The sequence below is a fragment of the Oncorhynchus nerka genome, linkage group LG26, assembly GCF_034236695.1.
Source record: "Oncorhynchus nerka isolate Pitt River linkage group LG26, Oner_Uvic_2.0, whole genome shotgun sequence".
NCBI lineage: Eukaryota > Metazoa > Chordata > Actinopteri > Salmoniformes > Salmonidae > Oncorhynchus > Oncorhynchus nerka.
The window spans coordinates 53,335,969-53,348,483 of record NC_088421.1 but is presented as its reverse complement, the minus strand read 5'-3'; the positions used below and the strand labels follow the sequence as shown (position 1 = coordinate 53,348,483).

Below are 12,515 nucleotides of genomic sequence, written 5' to 3'. Positions count from 1 at the left end.
ATAATAAAATAGGACATCATTAGAGTACAATACAACATAATAAAATAGGACAGTAGAGTACAATACAACATAATAAAATAGGACAGTAGAGTACAATACAACATAATAAAATAGGACATCATTAGAGTACAATACAACATAATAAAATAGGACATCAGTAGAGTACAATACAACATAATAAAATAGGACATCATTAGAGTACAATACAACATAATAAAATAGGACATCAGTAGAGTACAATACAACATAATAAAATAGGACATCAGTAGAGTACAATACAACATAATAAAATAGGACAGTAGAGTACAATACAACATAATAAAATAGGACATCATTAGAGTACAATACAACATAATAAAATAGGACATCATTAGAGTACAATACAACATAATAAAATAGGACATCATTAGAGTACAATACAACATAATAAAATAGGACATCATTAGAGTACAATACAACATAATAAAATAGGACATCAGAGTACAATACAACATAATAAAATAGGACATCATTAGAGTACAATACAACATAATAAAATAGGACATCATTAGAGTACAATACAACATAATAAAATAGGACATCATTAGAGTACAATACAACATAATAAAATAGGACAGTAGAGTACAATACAACATAATAAAATAGGACATCATTAGAGTACAATACAACATAATAAAATAGGACAGTAGAGTACAATACAACATAATAAAATAGGACAGTAGAGTACAATACAACATAATAAAATAGGACATCATTAGAGTACAATACAACATAATAAAATAGGACATCATTAGAGTACAATACAACATAATAAAATAGGACATCATTAGAGTACAATACAACATAATAAAATAGGACATCATTAGAGTACAATACAACATAATAAAATAGGACATCATAGAGTACAATACAACATAATAAAATAGGACATCATAGAGTACAATACAACATAATAAAATAGGACAGTAGAGTACAATACAACATAATAAAATAGGACATCAGTAGAGTACAATACAACATAATAAAATAGGACATCATTAGAGTACAATACAACATAATAAAATAGGACATCATTAGAGTACAATACAACATAATAAAATAGGACAGTAGAGTACAATACAACATAATAAAATAGGACAGTAGAGTACAATACAACATAATAAAATAGGACATCATTAGAGTACAATACAACATAATAAAATAGGACATCATTAGAGTACAATACAACATAATAAAATAGGACAGTAGAGTACAATACAACATAATAAAATAGGACATCATTAGAGTACAATACAACATAATAAAATAGGACATCATTAGAGTACAATACAACAAAATAGGACAGTAATAAAAACATAATAAAATAGGACATCATTAGAGTACAATACAACATAATAAAATATAAAAATACAACATAATAAAATAGGACATCAGTAGAGTACAATACAACATAATAAAATAGGACATCAGTAGAGTACAATACAACATAATAAAATAGGACATCATTAGAGTACAATACAACATAATAAAATAGGACATCAGTAGAGTACAATACAACATAATAAAATAGGACATCATTAGAGTACAATACAACATAATAAAATAGGACAGTAGAGTACAATACAACATAATAAAATAGGACATCATTAGAGTACAATACAACATAATAAAATAGGACAACAATAAACATAATAAAATAGGACAGTAGAGTACAATACAACATAATAAAATAGGACAGTAGAGTACAATACAACATAATAAAATAGGACAGTAGAGTACAATACAACATAATAAAATAGGACATCATTAGAGTACAATACAACATAATAAAATAGGACATCAGTAGAGTACAATACAACATAATAAAATAGGACATCAGTAGAGTACAATACAACATAATAAAATAGGACATCATTAGAGTACAATACAACATAATAAAATAGGACAGTAGAGTACAATACAACATAATAAAATAGGACATCAGTAGAGTACAATACAACATAATAAAATAGGACAGTAGAGTACAATACAACATAATAAAATAGGACATCATTAGAGTACAATACAACATAATAAAATAGGACATCATTAGAGTACAATACAACATAATAAAATAGGACATCATTAGAGTACAATACAACATAATAAAATAGGACAGTAGAGTACAATACAACATAATAAAATAGGACATCATTAGAGTACAATACAACATAATAAAATAGGACAGTAGAGTACAATACAACATAATAAAATAGGACATCATACAATACAACATAATAAAATAGGACATCATTAGAGTACAATACAACATAATAAAATAGGACATCATTAGAGTACAATACAACATAATAAAATAGGACATCAGTAGAGTACAATACAACATAATAAAATAGGACATCATAATAAAATAGGACAGTAGAGTACAATACAACATAATAAAATAGGACAGTGTTTCAGAGTACAATAAAATAAAATAGGACATCATTAGAGTACAATACAACATAATAAAATAGGACAGCTACCTGAGTCGTGGGTATCCGCTGCCGGTGGGATGTCCTACGAACGAGGCCTGGTAGTCAACAGACATGATCCTCAGACTGAAGTAGTTGAGGTCAAAGGTCCCAAACACCTTCGGGTCGTCAGGAATGGTGAGAAGAGGCTGGGGGCCCACCTGGAGGGGAGGACAACACAAGGTCAGCTCATTACACACACACCCCGTCCGGACATACACACACAGTCCGGACATACACACCCATCCGGACATACACACCGTCAAATAACACACCCCTCCCCAGTTGCCCATGGTACCGACCTGCTCAGAGAACTCTGATATGAGGATGAAGTCCTTAGTGAACTTGGCGTATGACGTCTTGGCCCAGGGGTTGGCGTTGTTATTCGATGGGAACAGAGGGACAGAGAACTCTTCTGGCACCACCCAGGGGTTGGGGTACCCTACCTCCCCAAAATCATCCTCCTTAGTAAACGCCACCACGTCTGGGGCACCAATCATCTTTCTCCGGACCGGGCTTGGGTCAGCTTTGACGTCAGAGGAAGTCCATCCACTAGGCTAGATGTCTGCCTGATAGCCAGTCTGTCTGTCGGTCTGTCTGTATCCCTCTACTCGCTGGGAGTAACAGTCCACGACACTGACGGTTGTATGTCTGTCTGTCTGCGTCCCGTTACCTCTACCAGCTGGGAGTGGTCTTCACCTGTCTGTCCATGATGATATCATACGATGCAGGAAGGCCACACATCAACATGACATCTGACCAAAGGCTGTATGTCTGTCTGTCACCGCTGCATATAAACAATAGCACTTAACACCGGGACTATCTCTCTGGCTCCGCCCCCCGTACAGTACCGACGTCAAGACAGTTATCTGGCAAACAGACGACGCCAAACGGAACACGACCGTATCCCGACACCCCATCAATGACACATTGCTCGTCCGGGGAATCGTGCACCGTTACCGGGCAATATCGGCAGTGGCCCGTCATGCACTGGTATAATAAAGTCCCAGTAGTAAATACGGTGAAACTATTTAATGTTAAGTGTACATTCTGACCGTCGCCATATTAAAATCCGCTGGTAGTTACCACGTGACCAGCTCACATAAGGAAGTAGCTATCTGTCCTAAAATTACAAACCTAATATTACACATTCAACATGATTTAAGATTGTGAATCACAATTTCAATCTTGAAAATAGATACTCTTCGCGTAGTATTTTTGGCGTAAAATTAAAGGACATCGGCATAAAAAAGTATTATTCACACGAACAGGAAAGGGTTTTACGACAGTTGTTTTACGACATCATCGATTTACGACTGCTGTCGTTAACAAGCGCGGAATTTGTAAAAATCAATAACATCACATTTATCTGCCCTTTTTACCAACCCTTTCAGTTGGCAAAATAGTTTTAAAACTATTTATTTATTAGCAGATTGGGTCCACGCTAATGCACGTTACATTGTAAATTGTGTTTAAGTGATCATGAAAATTGTAAGGTTAAGCTTCGGCATGTAAACTTAGTTTCATGGTTGAAGTTTGACATGATTTAGCTAGCTTACTCCCATCAAGCTAACTGACCCTGTGACAGTTTTATGTTGTGTCAATCTGTTGGATCAGTCAAAATAACAGTTTGTAACAACGCTTCAGGAGTTATATTGACTAATGTTAGCTGGGCACGACGTGTGTGTGTAACGTTATGACAAGTGTAGCTCCAACGCGCCCTGGCTAGGCTAGGCTAGCTATGCTGATACATCATCTGACTAGGGCTCTGTTCACATCCGGACGACCGTTAACGTTACGGCTCCAGGTCCACAGGGGGTTTAGCGTCACCGGACAGAAGAGGACAGATTCCCCGGGAGACATGATCCGGAGGACTCCGATCAAACGGGTTCTCTGTGTGGCGGAGAAGAATGACGCGGCCAAAGGCATCGCGGAGATCATGTCTGACGGCAGAGCGAGGAGGGTGGGTCTGTGTGTGTGTTTGGGTCTTAGGTGTGTGAGAGAAATGTTTTTTTATCAGTACATGGGACGATTGTCTGTTTATCTCAGCTTCCAGCTGTCTTCCCATGACATAATGTCTCACATCAACAGGTGTGATTGTCTCTGTTTATGGTCTCTGGCTGTCCGTCTATAATAAACTGTCTGTGTTTCAGAGGGAGGGGCTGTCCGTCTATAATAAACTGTCTGTTGTCTGTGTTTCAGAGTGAGGGGCTGTCTGTCTATAATAAACTGTCTGTTGTCTGTGTTTCAGAGTGAGGGGCTGTCTGTCTATAATAAACTGTCTGTGTTTCAGAGTGAGGGGCTTTCTGTCTATAATAAACTGTCTGTTGTCTGTGTTTCAGAGTGAGGGTCTGTCTGTCTATAATAAACTGTCTGTGTTTCAGAGTGAGGGGCTGTCTGTCTATAATAAACTGTCTGTTGTCTCTGTTTCAGAGTGAGGGGCTGTCTGTCTATAATAAACTGTCTGTGTTTCAGAGTGAGGGGCTGTCTGTCTATAATAAACTGTCTGTTGTCTGTGTTTCAGAGTGAGGGGCTGTCTGTCTATAATAAACTGTCTGTGTTTCAGAGTGAGGGCTGTCTGTCTATAATAAACTGTCTGTGTCTGTGTTTCAGAGGAGGGGCTGTCTGTCTATAATAAACTGTCTGTGTTTCAGAGTGAGGGGCTGTCTGTCTATAATAAACTGTCTGTTGTCTGTGTTTCAGAGGGAGGGGCTGTCTGTCTATAATAAACTGTCTGTGTTTCAGAGTGAGGGGCTGTCTGTCTATAATAAACTGTCTGTGTTTCAGAGTGAGGGGCTGTCTGTCTATAATAAACTGTCTGTGTTTCAGAGTGAGGGGCTGTCTGTCTATAATAAACTGTCTGTGTTTCAGAGGAGGGGCTGTCTGTCTATAATAAACTGTCTGTTGTCTGTGTTTCAGAGTGAGGGCTGTCTGTCTATAATAAACTGTCTGTGTCTGTGTTTCAGAGGGAGGGGCTGTCTGTCTATAATAAACTGTCTGTGTTTCAGAGGGAGGGGCTGTCTGTCTATAATAAACTGTCTGTTGTCTATGTTTCAGAGGGAGGGGCTGTCTGTCTATAATAAACTGTCTGTGTTTCAGAGGAGGGGCTGTCTGTCTATAATAAACTGTCTGTCTGTTTTCAGAGGGAGGGGCTGTCTGTCTATAATAAACTGTCTGTGTTTCAGAGTGAGGGGCTGTCTGTCTATAATAAACTGTCTGTTGTCTGTGTTTCAGAGGGAGGGGCTGTCTGTCTATAATAAACTGTCTGTGTTTCAGAGGAGGGGCTGTCTGTCTATAATAAACTGTCTGTGTTTCAGAGGGAGGGGCTGTCTGTCTATAATAAACTGTCTGTTGTCTGTGTTTCAGAGGAGGGGCTGTCTGTCTATAATAAACTGTCTGTTGTCTGTGTTTCAGAGGGAGGGGCTGTCTGTCTATAATAAACTGTCTGTGTTTCAGAGTGAGGGGCTGTCTGTCTATAATAAACTGTCTGTTGTCTGTGTTTCAGAGGGAGGGGCTGTCTGTCTATAATAAACTGTCTGTGTTTCAGAGGGAGGGGCTGTCTGTCTATAATAAACTGTCTGTTGTCTGTGTTTCAGAGGGAGGGGCTGTCTGTCTATAATAAACTGTCTGTTGTCTGTGTTTCAGAGTGAGGGGCTGTCTGTCTATAATAAACTGTCTGTGTTTCAGAGGGAGGGGCTGTCTGTCTATAATAAACTGTCTGTGTTTCAGAGTGAGGGGCTGTCTGTCTATAATAAACTGTCTGTTGTCTGTGTTTCAGAGTGAGGGGCTGTCTGTCTATAATAAACTGTCTGTTGTCTGTGTTTCAGAGGGAGGGGCTGTCTGTCTATAATAAACTGTCTGTGTTTCAGAGGGAGGGGCTGTCTGTCTATAATAAACTGTCTGTTGTCTGTGTTTCAGAGGAGGGGCTGTCTGTCTATAATAAACTGTCTGTTGTCTGTGTTTCAGAGGAGGGGCTGTCTGTCTATAATAAACTGTCTGTGTTTCAGAGGGAGGGGCTGTCTGTCTATAATAAACTGTCTGTTGTTTCAGAGGAGAGGGCTGTCTGTCTATAATAAACTGTCTGTGTTTCAGAGGGAGGGGCTGTCTGTCTATAATAAACTGTCTGTTGTCTGTGTTTCAGAGGGAGGGGCTGTCTGTCTATAATAAACTGTCTGTTGTCTGTGTTTCAGAGTGAGGGGCTGTCTGTCTATAATAAACTGTCTGTGTTTCAGAGTGAGGGGCTGTCTGTCTATAATAAACTGTCTGTGTTTCAGAGTGAGGGGCTGTCTGTCTATAATAAACTGTCTGTGTTTGTTTCAGAGTGAGGGGCTGTCTGTCTATAATAAACTGTCTGTTGTCTGTGTTTCAGAGGAGGGGCTGTCTGTCTATAATAAACTGTCTGTGTTTCAGAGGGAGGGGCTGTCTGTCTATAATAAACTGTCTGTTGTCTGTGTTTCAGAGTGAGGGGCTGTCTGTCTATAATAAACTGTCTGTTGTCTGTGTTTCAGAGTGAGGGGCTGTCTGTCTATAATAAACTGTCTGTGTTTCAGAGGGAGGGGCTGTCTGTCTATAATAAACTGTCTGTGTTTCAGAGTGAGGGGCTGTCTGTCTATAATAAACTGTCTGTTGTCTGTGTTTCAGAGTGAGGGGCTGTCTGTCTATAATAAACTGTCTGTGTTTCAGAGTGAGGGGCTGTCTGTCTATAATAAACTGTCTGTGTTTCAGAGTGAGGGGCTGTCTGTCTATAATAAACTGTCTGTTGTCTGTGTTTCAGAGGGAGGGGCTGTCTGTCTATAATAAACTGTCTGTTGTCTGTGTTTCAGAGTGAGGGGCTGTCTGTCTATAATAAACTGTCTGTTGTCTGTGTTTCAGAGGGAGGGGCTGTCTGTCTATAATAAACTGTCTGTGTTTCAGAGTGGAGGGGCTGTCTATAATAAACTGTCTGTAATAAACTGTCTGTCTGTCTGTGTTTCAGAGTGAGGGGCTGTCTGTCTATAATAAACTGTCTGTTGTCTGTCTGTTTAATAAACTGTCTGTGTTTCAGAGGGAGGGGCTGTCTGTCTATAATAAACTGTCTGTGTTTCAGAGGGAGGGGCTGTCTGTCTATAATAAACTGTCTGTGTTTCAGAGTGAGGGGCTGTCTGTCTGTAATAAACTGTCTGTGTTTCAGAGGGAGGGGCTGTCTGTCTATAATAAACTGTCTGTTGTCTGTGTTTCAGAGGGAGGGGCTGTCTGTCTATAATAAACTGTCTGTGTTTCAGAGTGAGGGGCTGTCTGTCTATAATAAACTGTCTGTGTTTCAGAGTGAGGGGCTGTCTGTCTATAATAAACTGTCTGTGTTTCAGAGTGAGGGGCTGTCTGTCTATAATAAACTGTCTGTGTTTCAGAGGGAGGGTCTGTCTGTCTATAATAAACTGTCTGTGTTTCAGAGGGAGGGTCTGTCTGTCTATAATAAACTGTCTGTGTTTCAGAGTGAGGGGCTGTCTGTCTATAATAAACTGTCTGTGTTTCAGAGTGAGGGGCTGTCTGTCTATAATAAACTGTCTGTTGTCTGTGTTTCAGAGTGAGGGGCTGTCTGTCTATAATAAACTGTCTGTTGTCTGTGTTTCAGAGGGAGGGGCTGTCTGTCTATAATAAACTGTCTGTGTTTCAGAGTGAGGGGCTGTCTGTCTATAATAAACTGTCTGTGTTTCAGAGTGAGGGGCTGTCTGTCTATAATAAACTGTCTGTGTTTCAGAGTGAGGGGCTGTCTGTCTATAATAAACTGTCTGTGTTTCAGAGGAGGGGCTGTCTGTCTATAATAAACTGTCTGTGTTTCAGAGGGAGGGTCTGTCTGTCTATAATAAACTGTCTGTGTTTCAGAGTGAGGGGCTGTCTGTCTATAATAAACTGTCTGTGTTTCAGAGTGAGGGGCTGTCTGTCTATAATAAACTGTCTGTGTTTCAGAGTGAGGGGCTGTCTGTCTATAATAAACTGTCTGTGTTTCAGAGTGAGGGGCTGTCTGTCTATAATAAACTGTCTGTGTTTCAGAGTGAGGGGCTGTCTGTCTATAATAAACTGTCTGTTGTCTGTGTTTCAGAGTGAGGGGCTGTCTGTCTATAATAAACTGTCTGTGTTTCAGAGGGAGGGTCTGTCTGTCTATAATAAACTGTCTGTTGTCTGTGTTTCAGAGTGAGGGGCTGTCTGTCTGTAATAAACTGTCTGTTGTCTGTGTTTCAGAGTGAGGGGCTGTCTGTCTGTAATAAACTGTCTGTGTTTCAGAGTGAGGGGCTGTCTGTGTTTCAGAGTGAGGGGCTGTCTGTCTGTAATAAACTGTCTGTGTTTCAGAGTGAGGGGCTGTCTGTGTTTCAGAGGGAGGGGCTGTCTGTCTATAATAAACTGTCTGTTGTCTGTGTTTCAGAGGGAGGGGCTGTCTGTCTATAATAAACTGTCTGTTTTTCAGAGGGAGGGTCTGTCCGTCTATAATAAACTCTATGAGTATGAATACAACCTGTTTGGAAGGGTAAGTAGCAGCATGCAACACCACTTCTGCTCTATCCCGGGTGTGTTTGGGATTTGGTGGTGGCTCATTTAGTGTGTGTGTGTGTGTGTGTGTGTGTGTCTACAGAATGTGACGGTGTGTATGACGTCAGTTTCAGGTCATCTGTTGGGTCTGGAGTTCAAGGCTCAGTTCCAGAAATGGTGAGATTTACGACTTCTGTCATCGTACGACACCTCCTATAGTGCTCTCTCTGTGTGTAACTGTGTGTGTGTGTGTGTGTGTGTGTGTGTTCCAGGCACAGCTGTAATCCTGTCCTGTTGTTTGATGCTGAGGTGGAGAAGTATTGTCCTGAGAACTTTGTTCAGATCAAGGTAGTCTAGTTGAACGTACTGTTACTGTCTTCTGTCTCTGTTACTGTCTTCTGTCTCTACCTGTCTTCTGTCTCTAACTGTTACTGTCTCTAACTGTTACTGTCTCTAACTGTTACTGTCTCTAACTGTTACTGTCTTCTGTCTCTACCTGTCTTCTGTCTCTGTTACTGTCTTCTGTCTCTACCTGTCTTCTGTCTCTAACTGTTACTGTCTCTAACTGTTACTGTCTCTAACTGTTACTGTCTTCTGTCTCTACCTGTCTTCTGTCTCTAACTGTTACTGTCTCTAACTGTTACTGTCTTCTGTCTCTAACTGTTACTGTCTTCTGTCTCTAACTGTTACTGTCTCTAACTGTTACTGTCTTCTGTCTCTAACTGTCTTCTGTCTCTAACTGTTACTGTCTTCTGTCTCTAACTGTTACTGTCTTCTGTCTCTAACTGTTACTGTCTTCTGTCTCTAACTGTTACTGTCTTCTGTCTCTAACTGTTACTGTCTTCTGTCTCTAACTGTTACTGTCTTCTGTCTCTAACTGTTACTGTCTTCTGTCTCTAACTGTCTTCTGTCTCTAACTGTTACTGTCTTCTGTCTCTAACTGTTACTGTCTTCTGTCTCTAACTGTCTTCTGTCTCTAACTGTTACTGTCTTCTGTCTCTAACTGTTACTGTCTTCTGTCTCTAACTGTTACTGTCTTCTGTCTCTAACTGTTACTGTCTTCTGTCTCTAACTGTTACTGTCTTACTGTCTTCTGTCTCTAACTGTTACTGTCTTCTGTCTCTAACTGTTACTGTCTTCTGTCTCTAACTGTTACTGTCTTCTGTCTCTAACTGTTACTGTCTCTAACTGTTACTGTCTTCTGTCTCTAACTGTTACTGTCTTCTGTCTCTAACTGTTACTGTCTTCTGTCTCTAACTGTTACTGTCTCTAACTGTTACTGTCTTCTGTCTCTAACTGTTACTGTCTTCTGTCTCTAACTGTTACTGTCTCTAACTGTTACTCTTCTGTCTCTAACTGTTACTGTCTTCTGTCTCTAACTGTTACTGTCTTCTGTCTCTAACTGTTACTGTCTTCTGTCTCTAACTGTTACTGTCTTCTGTCTCTAACTGTTACTGTCTCTAACTGTTACTGTCTTCTGTCTCTAACTGTTACTGTCTTCTGTCTCTAACTGTTACTGTCTTCTGTCTCTAACTGTTACTGTCTTCTGTCTCTGTTACTGTCTTCTGTCTCTAACTGTTACTGTCTTCTGTCTCTAACTGTTACTGTCTTCTGTCTCTAACTGTTACTGTCTTCTGTCTCTAACTGTTACTGTCTTCTGTCTCTAACTGTTACTGTCTCTAACTGTTACTGTCTCTAACTGTTACTGTCTTCTGTCTCTAACTGTTACTGTCTTCTGTCTCTAACTGTTACTGTCTTCTGTCTCTAACTGTTACTGTCTTCTGTCTCTAACTGTTACTGTCTTCTGTCTCTAACTGTTACTGTCTCTAACTGTTACTGTCTTCTGTCTCTAACTGTTACTGTCTTCTGTCTCTAACTGTTACTGTCTTCTGTCTCTAACTGTTACTGTCTTCTGTCTCTAACTGTTACTGTCTCTAACTGTTACTGTCTTCTGTCTCTAACTGTTACTGTCTTCTGTCTCTAACTGTTACTGTCTTCTGTCTCTAACTGTTACTGTCTTCTGTCTCTAACTGTTACTGTCTCTAACTGTTACTGTCTTCTGTCTCTAACTGTTACTGTCTTCTGTCTCTAACTGTTACTGTCTTCTGTCTCTAACTGTTACTGTCTTCTGTCTCTAACTGTTACTGTCTTCTGTCTCTAACTGTTACTGTCTTCTGTCTCTAACTGTTACTGTCTTCTGTCTCTAACTGTTACTGTCTTCTGTCTCTAACTGTTACTGTCTTCTGTCTCTAACTGTTACTGTCTGTCTCTAACTGTTACTGTCTTCTGTCTCTAACTGTTACTGTCTTCTGTCTCTAACTGTTACTGTCTTCTGTCTCTAACTGTTACTGTCTTCTGTCTCTAACTGTTACTGTCTTCTGTCTCTAACTGTTACTGTCTTCTGTCTCTAACTGTTACTGTCTTCTGTCTCTAACTGTTACTGTCTTCTGTCTCTAACTGTTACTGTCTTCTGTCTCTAACTGTTACTGTCTTCTGTCTCTAACTGTTACTGTCTTCTGTCTCTAACTGTTACTGTCTTCTGTCTCTAACTGTTACTGTCTTCTGTCTCTAACTGTTACTGTCTTCTGTCTCTAACTGTTACTGTCTTCTGTCTCTAACTGTTACTGTCTTCTGTCTCTAACTGTTACTGTCTTCTGTCTCTAACTGTTACTGTCTTCTGTCTCTAACTGTTACTGTCTTCTGTCTCTAACTGTTACTGTCTTCTGTCTCTAACTGTTACTGTCTTCTGTCTCTAACTGTTACTGTCTTCTGTCTCTAACTGTCTTCTGTCTCTAACTGTTACTGTCTTCTGTCTCTAACTGTTACTGTCTCTAACTGTTACTGTCTTCTGTCTCTAACTGTTACTGTCTTCTGTCTCTAACTGTTACTGTCTTCTGTCTCTAACTGTTACTGTCTTCTGTCTCTAACTGTTACTGTCTCTAACTGTTACTGTCTCTAACTGTTACTGTCTTCTGTCTCTAACTGTTACTGTCTTCTGTCTCTAACTGTTACTGTCTTCTGTCTCTAACTGTTACTGTCTTCTGTCTCTAACTGTTACTGTCTTCTGTCTCTAACTGTTACTGTCTTCTGTCTCTAACTGTTACTGTCTTCTGTCTCTAACTGTTACTGTCTTCTGTCTCTAACTGTTACTGTCTTCTGTCTCTAACTGTTACTGTCTTCTGTCTCTAACTGTTACTGTCTCTAACTGTTACTGTCTTCTGTCTCTAACTGTTACTGTCTCTAACTGTTACTGTCTTCTGTCTCTAACTGTTACTGTCTTCTGTCTCTAACTGTTACTGTCTTCTGTCTCTAACTGTTACTGTCTTCTGTCTCTAACTGTTACTGTCTTCTGTCTCTAACTGTTACTGTCTTTGTCTCTGACACTTCCTTTGATTGAACTGTTTGCTGTCTTCTGTCTCTAACTGTTACAATCACTGTCTCTAGAAACTGTCTTCTGTCTCTAACTGTTACTGTCTTCTGTCTCTAACTGTTACTGTCTTC

At 39.7% G+C, this 12,515-nt stretch overlaps 2 protein-coding genes across 2 annotated transcripts in view; one reads left to right on the top strand and one right to left on the bottom strand.

Annotated features, from left to right (window-relative positions):
* LOC115119008 (guanine nucleotide exchange protein smcr8a-like) overlaps positions 1 to 3,611 on the bottom strand; it is a 62,379-nt gene extending 58,768 nt beyond the window's left edge. Inside the window, exons 1-2 of the mRNA XM_065010892.1 lie at positions 2,813 to 3,611; positions 2,523 to 2,671 (exon numbers count right to left, since the gene is read on the bottom strand). Coding sequence (XP_064866964.1) covers positions 2,523 to 2,671; positions 2,813 to 3,010 — 347 coding nt within the window. The 5' untranslated portion in view covers positions 3,011 to 3,611. The remainder of the gene's footprint in view (positions 1 to 2,522; positions 2,672 to 2,812) is intronic.
* Positions 3,612 to 3,697: 86 nt separating this feature from the next.
* Positions 3,698 to 12,515, top strand: part of top3a (DNA topoisomerase III alpha) — a 93,089-nt gene continuing 84,271 nt past the window's right edge. Inside the window, exons 1-4 of the mRNA XM_065010893.1 lie at positions 3,698 to 4,473; positions 8,953 to 9,012; positions 9,118 to 9,191; positions 9,287 to 9,362. Coding sequence (XP_064866965.1) covers positions 4,252 to 4,473; positions 8,953 to 9,012; positions 9,118 to 9,191; positions 9,287 to 9,362 — 432 coding nt within the window. The 5' untranslated portion in view covers positions 3,698 to 4,251. The remainder of the gene's footprint in view (positions 4,474 to 8,952; positions 9,013 to 9,117; positions 9,192 to 9,286; positions 9,363 to 12,515) is intronic.